Below are 11824 nucleotides of genomic sequence, written 5' to 3'. Positions count from 1 at the left end.
CAACTACCACTGCTTCCCAATAGCGGGATTGGCAGCGAGGAGCTGCTGGTTGGCCGCCAGCTCTCAGGGGGTGGGATTCACACCACCAGGGCAGGATTTTAGCTTGGCTGGTGGGCGCACACTCGTCTCAACTGAGCGTGAAATGATGTCCGATGACGTTGGCTGAGCGTGCCAATGTCAACGTGCAGTCGGGCATTGGCTCGGTCGGCAGGCGCGCGCTGGAGTCGGCAGCATGCCCGCTGACAATTAAAAGGCCTATTAAGGCCATTAAGTTATCAATTGTGCTGAATTTTTCACTGTCCATTCAACCTAACGGTTGACGGGCAGGTGAAAAGGCCAAGCAGCCTTTACATTTTTTTGGAAACCTCATCCACAGGCAGGATGAGGTTTCCAAACTCAAATACAAATGAAATAAAAACTTTAATATTTATTTATTTATTTATTTATATTATTCATTCACAGGATGTGGGCTTTGCTGGCTGGGCCAGCATTTATTGCCCATCCCTAGCTGCCCTTGAAAAGGTGGTGGTGAGCTGCCTTCTTGAACCGCTGCAGTCCATGTGGTGTAGGCACACCAACAGTGCTGTTAGGAAGGGAGTTCCAGGATTTTGACCCAGCGACAGTGAAGGAACGGCGATATATTTCCAAGTCAGGATGGTGAGTGACTTGGAGGTGCTCCCATCTATCTGCTGCCCTTGTCCTTCTAGGTGGTAGTGGTCATGGGTTTGGAAGATGCTGCTAAAGGAGCCTTGGTGAATTCCTACAGTGCATCTTGTAGATGTTACAAACTGCTGCTAATGTGCGTCAGTGGTGGAGGGAGTGAATGTTTGTGGATGTGATGCCAATCAAGCGGATTGATTTGTCCTGGATGGTGTCAAGCTTCTTGAGTGTTGTGGGAGCTGCACTCATCCAGGCAAGTGGGGAGTATTCCATCACTCTCCTGACCTGTGCCTTATAGATAGTGGACAGGCTTTGGGAGGCAGGAGGTAAGTCACTCATCGCATGATTCCTAGCCTCTGTCCTGCTCTTGTAGCCACAGTATTTATATGGCTAATCCATTTCAGTTTCTGGTCAATGGTAACCCCAAGGATGTTGATAGTGGGGGATTCAGTGATGGTAATGCCACTGAATGTCAAGGGGCGATGGTTGGATTCTCTCTTGTTGGAGATGGCCATTGCCTGACACTTGCGTGGGCAAACGTTACTTCCCACTTGTCAGCCCAAGTCTGGATATTGTCCAGGTCTTGCTACATTTGGACATGGACTGCTTCAGTCTGGACTGCTTAATTAAAAACATGTTCCTGTTCATGTGAAAGAGTTTCATTAATGTTTTGTGCTGTTTAATAATTTTTTTCAGTATTTTCTTCACCTCCCTGAGGCAGCTCCGTACCTCAGGGAGATTATTTGTCGCTCCTTTGTGCGCATGTGCAAATTGAGCACTAGGCCTGCTTGCCCTCCTTCCCACACCTGCACATGCAGAGCTTAATGCTGCCGCTCGCGTATCAAGCTGGGTGGGCTTTAATTGGCTAGCCCGCGAAAATCGCAGAGCACTGCCGATCGCAGGCAGCGGTCGGCTTTTCGACCGCACCCGCCCGTCCCCGCACACCAAGGACAAAAAGTTCTTGATATCATGGAAGGTCCAATGCTGGCCACTTAAGTGCCTGTGACCGGCGCTTAATACAGTGGATGTATTAGCAGGTGATGTGGGGCTCTCGCCAGCTCTCCAGCCAATGGGCAAGACCTGCATCACCTGGATTAAAATCCACCCACCATGGAATTTTCTCCCCATCAGGTGGGCTGGGCGGGAGTGGGCGTGCAGCCGATCACTGCCCATGATTGGCTGCGCACTGCCATTTTATGAGGGCGGGCCAATTAAGGCCCGCCCAGGGTGACGCGCACCCGGAAGCGCTCAGCGCTACCTGTCTGGGCGGGGGAGGAGGGAGGGTCGGGGCCTGTGCTCTTTCGCGCATGCACACAAAAAAGCGCAGAAATCTCCCTGAGGCATGGAGCTGCCTCAGGGAGATTAATTTGATTAAGAAAACTTGAAAAAAAAAATTTTTTAATTATAGAGGCAAATTCCCTCATGTGACAGTGTCACATGAGCTGGGACATGTCAATGAATTTTAATAAAAATCTTTATGAAACCACATCCCACCCGTGGATGAGGTTCCATGAAAAATGCGAAGGCCACCTGGGCTCTTCCCCTGCCCGCCAACCTTAAGGTTGGATGGGCAACCCTGACAACTACTTCAATTAGGTGATTAATGGCCTTAATAGGCCTTTGACATTTCAGTGGGTGCACAGCCGACTCTGGTGCGTGCCGGCCGAACTGAAGATCGGAATGACGCACGGTGACGTCAGGACGCATGCCCGACATCACTGCGCATCATTTTACACGTCAGCGTGCGGGACCCGCCCTCGTATGCCGACCAGAAGAGTCTTCCCTATATCTTCACCACCACTGGGTCAAAATCCTAGAGACCCCTCCCTGACAGCATTGTGAGTTTATCTGCACCACACGGCCTGCAGTTATTCAAGAAGGCAATTCACCTATACCTTCTCAAGAGCAATTCGGCATGGACAATAAATGCTGACATTGCCAGTGACTCCCACACCCCATGAATGAATAAATTTTAAAAAAATGTTCCTGATCCATCCCACCAAATATAGATGGTGTAAGTTGGGAGACAGGCATTTTGATCATATTTTAAAGAGATTCTTAACTGCTGTCAAGGAGAGCTTGAAGCAGACATGGCACTCATTTTTACTGCGGTCATTGTGGGCTATGAGCCTTAAAGGTTTTCATATTTATTGCATTTGCCGGTCAAGGTGCTGCAATGAATGTTGCTTCTGCTGAAAAGCTTGTGCTCAATTTAATTCCTGCTGTCTTTGTCTTTCCTCATCTGCAAGTCCCTCATAAGCAGCCACCCTGCTGGATTTCCCACCCCCAGCTTGCCTGTAACAAGTGTATCAGACTAATGCAAATGTGGCCCAACCACTGACCTGCCCAATTCCAGTGGACTCTTTTGGGCAGGTGAAACAAACAGCTACCTCATCAATATAGTATGCAAAAATATACCTCCACACCCCTCTTGTATCTTAAGAGTAAGAGTACACAAAAAAAAACTATCTAGATAATTTCACCTGTAGATGTGTCAATTTGTGAATATTCTGTCCCCCGTCCCTGTATAAGGTGTCTCACACCGTGGTGTACTTCACTGGGTGTCAACTGACTTCCAGTACTGTACTTCACTCAAGTGGTCATTATTCATGTAAGACAAAAACAGAAAATGTTGGAAAAACTCAGCAGGCCTAGAAGCATCTATGGAGAGAGAAACAGAGTTAATGTTTCAAGCCCGTATGACCCTTCAGAATATTATTCATGTAAGCCTTGACAACAGGAGTCAATGGAGTTTGAGCCATTTTTCCCCCGTCCTAGCTCCCAAGTGAGCTAAGACCAGTTGGCTGTTGACATCCAAATCTTGCACTGGTTGAGAAAATCAAATCAATGCATGTCAAGAGTTGAACCTGCAGTCTTGCTGTTTCAAATGGCATAGTCCTACTTACCCAAAAAACATATAGGGAGCTTGTTTAAATATCTCCTCAAGTAGAACAGCCCATAGCTCATTGGTTTGAAGATTTTTGTCTTGCACCCAACACAAATGCATGAATGCCAAATTTCAAAGGCAGCAAAAATTTATACTGCATGAGAAAATGGTGCCGATTGGTTGGCAAGTTAATGTTGATTGGCCATGGAGAATGGACCAGTGAACAATTGTCCCTTTGGCTTTGGGGGGATTTCTATTTACACAATAAAAAACAAGTTACGCTACATAGGTCCAAAAAACTCAACTTTACTGTTCAAAATTGATACATAGAATACAATAGAAGCTGGATTATATTGACACTGGTAAGAAGTATTCTCACAGAAAAATGTTAAACACAAATGCAAAACACAAATGTTGTGTTTTGGATTATTCATATGCGATGCAGTTTTCACAAAATAAAGAAGGAGGAGGTACATACAGTAAAAACTCTTCTATAAGTTTGTTTTGGAAATTACACAAGTATGTGTCATATGATCAATATGTTATCTACGACTGAGGGAGTCGTTGCACTGTGTTGCATCAGATCTGGTAGTTTAAGAGAATGTTTCAGGAAGAGGCTACTGCAATTGGAACAATGTGGATATGATGAAGAGTAACTTGAAAGGCGATCATCACTTAATGCTGTTCTTTTTAATACAATATTTGGATAAGTCCATTTCATCAGTTCACAGTGGGGTAGTTTCCACGAGGAATACCAGTGATATATTTAACCACATGCAACAGAGTACAAACATAACACAACTCATGGGAAATAAGAAGAGTAGCTAAGCTTTAATAAATATAATGACAATCATTTTTGATAAGAATAAATCCCTGTTAAGAGTGATTTTCCCTTTGGTATAATAGAAATAGCCTTATCAGAACTCCACAGAACATAGGAACTGTGAGAGATGTATGATCCACCAAGTAACACAGGAGCATGCTACAATGGATTGGATGCAGAGGTAGCCAGGCAGAATTCTGACCCACAGCAACTTCCAAAAAGTCTTCAGGTAGGTGGTTGTGGTTTGCTTTTGAACGCTTGTTACAGCGCAGGTATATGAAGAAATCTAATTGTTTTAATGTATGTTTGTAGATAGACAAAGATTAAATTAAAAATCTAACCCAATGCAAAAAGCAATGGGATCCTTTAATTAACATCCATTGGGGTTGATTGGAGCTGAAATTGTCCTTATTTGGATGACAAAAATGAAGGCCTAGATTTTTGCAATGGCGGAGAACCTCTCCATCATTGCGAAAATGGCAGAGGAGGCTTAAATCTGGAAGTCCCACCCCCGAACATAGCATCCACCAATTTTGCGGGGGTGGGAATGAGGCCAGGTTAGGGTATGTACATGTTCGTTTCACACAAGCAGCTGTCAATATAAAACAGCAGCTGCCTCCAGTCATGTCTGATTTTCATTAGCCAGAAGTGGGAAACACAATGTGTGCAGATTAAATCTGGTAGGGGAAGGTCTAAACTTTGTGGAGACCTTTGGAGAGGTAGGGCACCCCTTTGGATATGGTCCTGGGACATCTTTGGGGAGGTCATGTGCCCTTTGAGATTGTTAAAATTGGAAATGAGTGTGCGTAAAAAGTGCATTAACTCATTGTAACTGTCAAGAGAGTTGTCAAGAGGAACGATCAAAAATATCAAAATCAACGGTCAAGAGGAACTGTCAAAAGTGCCAAAAGCAACTATCATGTTGTCAAGGCATTTAAAACTCCTGCCCTTTAAATCTTTGGAAAAAAAACTGTGTGGTGTTAAAAACAATCCATTGCTTGCTATTTCACTCTGTCTATTGACACAAGCATGAGGGTTTTCATTACTGGATTTATGCTGCATGACGGATTTCACAATCTTCCACTATCACTGTGGGGTGCCTTCCATTTTACAGTTTTATTGACAGTTCCAAGTGGTTATAGACTTTTAGAAGTGGGACTGTGAATTCCAATGCTTGTTTTTATAGGGGACTATATACTTGAATAAAATGTTTGTTCTTTTAAGGGGTCATGTAATTGAAGGAATGTAAATGTAGTGAATGGATTTTTATGAATGAGAGTTTTTTTAAAAATAAAGTCCGCAGTAGACATTTAGAACTTTATTCTATTAATCTCAGCCTGGCTCCTGAGGTCTGCCATGGTGGAGACTGGGTGAGTTGGCATGGTATGTATAAGGTCAAAGGGTGGTGGGTAGGGGCCATGGGTTGGCATGAGTTGACACTAAGTTGGCATAGGGCTACAAAGGGCCGTGAGAGGTGGGGGGAGGGAATAGGTTGGCAAGGAGGTTATGGGGGGACATGGTAGGTGGGTAGAGGGGCATAGATTGGCATGAAGGTATGAGGGGCCCTGGAGGTGGGTAGAGGGACAGGTAGGTATGAGGGGCCATGTGCGGTGGGTAGACAGCATGAGGTGGCATGGGTTGGCATGGATAGGGAATGAGGAGTATGAGGATGGGTAAGGGGTGAGGCTGGAGAGCTGTTTTTTGCTTTAGTGCTTTAATAAAATCGTTGACTAAGTGCCAGTGCACTGAGGCAGGTTTCCTGCCCAGCCCGCCTCCAACCTGGCAACCTCCGCACTTGTTCGGGGTCGCCTGACCTGGCTCCCTGATAACCCTACCGCCTAGAACAAAAACTCCAACTTCTGGGGCACTTTCTCACGGGTCAGGTTTGTGGAATTGTCCCAACTCTGCTCTCCCAACCTGGGAGTTAAAATTCAGGCCAAATTTTAGCACAAACCATTGAACCTTAAAAGCAGGGAACTATACTCATCCCTTTAGAAGAACATTTGTAACAGATTTTACTAAGTGTTTGCAGTTACCCATGTTTGAAGGACACAGTCGCAGAAAACACTGTGCATTTTGGAAACATTAATGATGTTATACGAAGTTAGATTTCATTTAACTGTAAAATTATAAAATATTATTAAATAAAAATATGGTTTGTTGGGTATTTTGACTAGACAGAAAATGTATTTTATAAGTGCATTATCATAGAATAATGCATAAGGTTCAAATAGATTTGGTGAACATGGTAATCGCTTCTATATACATAAAGAGCCTTGGAAATAAATCAAATTCCCATATATTCAATCAGGCATCATTGTTCGATGACCATTTTCTAATAAGTGAGCTCTTATTTTTGCTTTTTTATTAAAAAAAGATCAAGTTTCTAATTCTTACAATATTCTAATGCTAACACTTAACCACTACTTGTTAAATAGGTAATTTTTGCACGTTTAAGATAAATTGTTAAATTCTTTACAGAAGAACTTTGAGGACTGAGCTACTGACTTCTGTAAAACTAATTCTATGCTGATTATTAATTCATAGACAGATACAGGTCTCCTGACATTCTCCCTGCACAACTAAATTTAAGTTGGACCTCTGTACCGTCAAGTTTATGTAGATTGCATTATTGGAAAGTATGTGAGAAGTTAAAATGCTCCCTATTATGTTTTTATGCTTTTTTAAAATCTTTTTTTTTAAAAAAAAGAAGGCTAACAAGCAATGATAATTTGTGATTTTGTTTTCACAACACTACTACTATTATAACTGACTAGCATACAAATACGTTTTCCAGTAAAAAAATCAATGCAGTCCATCACAGGCATATTAGGATATAATGTTCATAGTGGAGCATTACAGTCCCATCATTTCATATCAGCCATAAGTACAAAAAACTGTTTTAAAACAACTGTGATAAAATTACAGGCCACAATCCTTACTCTCAGAAATTTCACAGTACTGTTACCAACAGTATCCCGTCACCTATTAGCGTCCGCTATCACTACACAGATGCAGGTAGTTTAGGAAGCAGAGCATTGTGGTCAAAAGTTCATGGAGATCACGGTGTCTTTGGCATGATGATTTAGCTGTATGTGGTTGGTTTCTTTCACATTAATTTTTGAAAATATTTTGCTCACCAGATGCAAGATTAAATGGTATTCATTTGCCCTTCAAAAAAATATATCTGCAGAATGATGTGTCCGGTAGGGATCCATGCTTTTGCTTTCCTTGAGTTTATGTGTCTGTGTCCAGTGAACTTTCACAGGGATCTGAACTTCACATTCCTAGGAGTTTTTTTTTTAGGAATAATGTTGAAAAAGAGATGCATTGGATCCACATCCACATGTGCAAAATAAAAAGCATGGATTCTCAGATTTGCTTTTGTCTTTTAGCAAAGCAAAGTAATCATCTGTTGAACAAAATGAAAAGTGTTGTTAGATATATTTTTCAAGCGAAAGTAATTTTAACCCACATTTCAAAATATGTTTCTACTATATATAGAACATGGACAAAGGCCTCTGCTGTAATCTGTTTCATGTAAGATGTTCCTGGTAGTCTTGGCAAGCATTATTCTTCAATAATAAGGCCATGCAAACTGTGCATGATAAGGCAGTAATAACTCATTGGCAATGGAGAGAACACTATAAGAAGTTGCTGAATAAGATACGTATCCATAATTTATAAGCAACAGAGCTGAGAGTTAATTATATAGGTTCTACTTTATGAGTGGTCTGACATATTTATCAAACTTTATAAACATTTTTCTACTTATCAATTTAATGTATCTGGCTAAGTCTCAAAACTGTCTGATTCATTTACTGATCTATTCCTTCACCATGAAATGAAAATCAAAAAGCCCCATTTCAGCCAAACAGCAACAATTTTCTCTTTCATATGCTAACTGACCGGTGGTGCATTTCCACCTTTTTTTAAAAAAGCACCTCTTTTGTTGTATTGTCGTGGTCTTTTTGTACAAAGGTAAAATAATAAACTGGATGTTCATCGTTTATTAGCGAGACAGAGACTGATTGTGAAATTGACTAATTGTTTAGAACAACATACTTTTTTGGGGCATTGATTCAATGACATATTGGCCAGAATTTTTCAGCCCTCCTGCAGTGAGGTCTGCAACATTCACATTGGCAGGACCAGAAGATCCCTCCAGCATGAAGGGCTGGAAAATCCTGGCCACTGCTGCTGAGATTTTGCCCCCCAATGGATCGCAGGAAGTAATTCTTCATGAATTGTTATCCCACATACATAAGGTGCATTATATGAAAGGGATAAGAATTATTTATCATGAAGTTTTATTTTCATGACACTTATTTTCATTACCAATTGTTTCTCCTTCCATCTTTGCTTTTGCCTCTGTTTCATCCCATGAAAGGATGAGTAGGCAACCCTTTGTTTTGAAAATCCTGTCCTGTAACCTTTGCTCTATGCTTTTCGTGAAATAACATGGTCCTATTGTTAAGTCACTATTTACATTTTACATTTAACTATGGAGGGCATTTTATTTATTATGGGATGCTAGGAATAGATCAACCAAAATCTTATTGAATGGCGGAGCAGGTTTGAGGGGCCGAATAGCCCACTCCTACTCCTAATTTGTATGTTCATATAACAATACTTGAAATGAGAAATGATGAGTTCAGTCAGTGTCGACTACCTCCAGCTTTTTGTGATCAGTTTCATGGACTATTCAGTCTCTTAATGCGATCAAGTTAAACAAGATAAATTGACTAGGGTTGCCAAGTTCTTGCCTTTTGGATGTGCAGCCTATGGGGCTAATACTGCAGACCTACATCGGAAATATATACCAGAAGAGATGTAAAATAGGCTACTAATGTGTTATTACTTGTTCTAAATTATCGCACAAAATCAAAAGTGACCCCATTATAGGACTCAGGTCTCTCTGTAACTAAAACCTTCTTGTGGGTTGGCACATAAACTTCAAAACTACTTCACATTAGCATCTATTGAAGAGACGTAAATGCTCATCTGCTGTCCTTTTATGTCCCTGAACTACCCCTACCCAGTGAACTGTCTGGTAGCCTGTTTCCAGTTTTTAACTATATTATTCTGTATCCTACTAATACCATCCTAGCTTGATGCTCCAAGAGCAACTTTCCCTTTTTTTCCCTTCCAGCCATTGATATGCTTTAATGTTGACAAACCTGAGCTCAGGAGCTTAATGAGTAACTATCTCCCCCAACTCTAACTTATTCTTTCCCAGCATCTCGATGAAAGTCCTCAGTCTTTCTCTTACTAGATGCAGTCCTGTTACTGCTTATTGATTTACCATTTTTTTCCGAACTCCTTTTCAATCTGTGGGTGCTGCTCTTTCACCTAGGTTTTTCAATTAAACCGAATTGTGTCTAGGAACTGTGGTCAGAAGCCCACATCCTACATAGAGTTACAACCCACCACGCAACTGTGCAGTCTTTATATTTCATTAATGTTGTGGAGAGTGCAGACACTTACACATTGCTCAATAACCATGCGACTTAGCAAAATCCTATCAACCACAAAGTGCTTTCCTGCATGTTGGAATATAGCAGAGCATCAAATTAAGAGGAAGCACAAACTGTTCTTCCTGCTATCTGTCGTGAATTAGCTTGAGGTTTGCAAAACATTCACTCCTGACAATTTTGATTAATTGAAGAGGTAGCAAAGTTCTTCACATCCACCTTTACTCTGGTACTTTCTACCTACTAGGGTTTCGGAGTGAAAAGGGTAGAGTTCAAGGCTATTTTAATTCCTAAATTGATGTACATTGGTCAGATTGTTTGGATGTTGTGATTTTTAGCAAAACTCTTGTATAATCATAGAGCAATGCTTCCCAAACCTTTTCCAGGTATGACCCCATTTTAATACTCCAGACATTATGTGGGTAGCTTCAAGCACTGAGCACGCATGGGGAGGGGGAAGGGGGGATGGTGGTGTGGATGGGGAGGATGTTTTAGCTCCTGAGGAGTTTGGGGGATGTTTTAAGATTTAAACAAGGTTTTAACATTTAAGAAGATATTTCACAATGCTCAGAAAAGATACAACCCAGTTAGAAAGAAAGATTCTAAGAGAAGAACACATCGGGCTGAATAATACGGGAGGAGTCCCCGGAAACAATGCCGGTATGAAACGGATTAACGAGGGACGAGTTGGATTTCTGCCGTTCATTTTGGAGGAAGTCCCACCCTCTGGAGCTGCTGGCCAATCCAATTGTCTGGATTGGGGTCTGCAGAAGGTGGCGGGGTGGGCAACCACCCAATTTTACGTGCTCCCCCACCTCAAGAAACAAGCCCGTCGGGGTGTAAAGCTCATTTTGGGGTACGTAAAGTTCAGCCCACTGTCTGTGGCTAACTAAAGAAGCTAAAGATAGTGGGCAGAATTTTGCCCTAGGTTGGCGGGCGGGCCCCACTATGCGCTATGTGCTTCCTGTGCGGGGGGGAGGGATTCCCCAACTGTCAGAGTGCGCTCTTTCACACATGCGCGCGAAAAAGTGCACATCTCCCTGAGACTAAGTGCTGTCTCAGGGAGAGTGCTGACAGTTTAAAAAACTTTAAAAATAGAAAAATAAAAAAATTATTGACATTTCCCCCTCATGTGACAATGTCTTAATGCCTTAAGGTTGGACGGGCAGGTCTTTAATGATCTTAATTAGCCTGTCAATGGCCTCAATTGGCCATTGATAGGTCGGCAGGCGGACAGCTGATTTCGCTGTCCACCTATCTTCCTAAAGATTTAAATGGACCAGGATGACGTCAGGGGTTCCTCCCGACGTCATCCCCCGTCATTTTCCCGTCGGCGAGCGGGCCCCACCCCCAAATCACCAAATTCAGGCCAGTATCACATTGAAAGAAAAAGCATATAATTCTACAAAGATGAGTGGCTGGGGAGAAGATTGTTCAGAACATAAAGATCAGGAAAGAATCAGTAAAAGATTGATAAGGAGGGAGAAATTAGAGTACGAGAGAAAGCGCGCTAGAAATATAAAAACAAATAGTAAGAGTTTCTACACGTATATAAAAAGGAACAGGTAAGGAAAGAGAACATTGGTCCTCTAGAGAATGAGAATGGGGAATTAATCATGGAAAATAAGGAAATGGTGGATGAATTGAACAGATATTTTGTCTTCATTGTAGAGGATTCAAATATCATCCCAGAAATAATTGTGAATCAGGAGGTGAAAGGGAAGGAGGAATTTAAAACAATTACGATCACCAGGGAGAGGGTACTGAGAAAATTATTAGAACTAAAAGTTGACAAGTCTCCAGGTTCTGTAGGACTTCATCCTAGGGGCTTAAAAGAAGTGGCTGCTGAGATAGTAGATGCAATGGTTTTAATTTTCCAAAATTCGCTCAATTCTGGAAAGGTCCCATCAGATTTGAAAATAGTGAATTTGACTCCTCTATTCAAGAAATGAGGGAGACAGAAAGCAGGAAACTCCAGGC

At 41.9% G+C, this 11824-nt stretch overlaps 1 protein-coding gene across 1 annotated transcript in view; it reads right to left on the bottom strand.

The window, feature by feature from the left end:
* Positions 1–6195: 6195 nt before the first annotated feature.
* Positions 6196–11824, bottom strand: part of cntfr (ciliary neurotrophic factor receptor) — a 358596-nt gene continuing 352967 nt past the window's right edge. The window contains exon 9 of the mRNA XM_078551607.1: positions 6196–7782. Coding sequence (XP_078407733.1) covers position 7782 — 1 coding nt within the window. The 3' untranslated portion in view covers positions 6196–7781. The remainder of the gene's footprint in view (positions 7783–11824) is intronic.

Source organism: Cetorhinus maximus, chromosome 1, assembly GCF_964194155.1.
Source record: "Cetorhinus maximus chromosome 1, sCetMax3.hap1.1, whole genome shotgun sequence".
Classification (NCBI taxonomy): domain Eukaryota; kingdom Metazoa; phylum Chordata; class Chondrichthyes; order Lamniformes; family Cetorhinidae; genus Cetorhinus; species Cetorhinus maximus.
The sequence above is the reverse complement of the archived record's forward strand: the minus strand, read 5'-3'. Positions and strand labels throughout refer to the sequence as shown.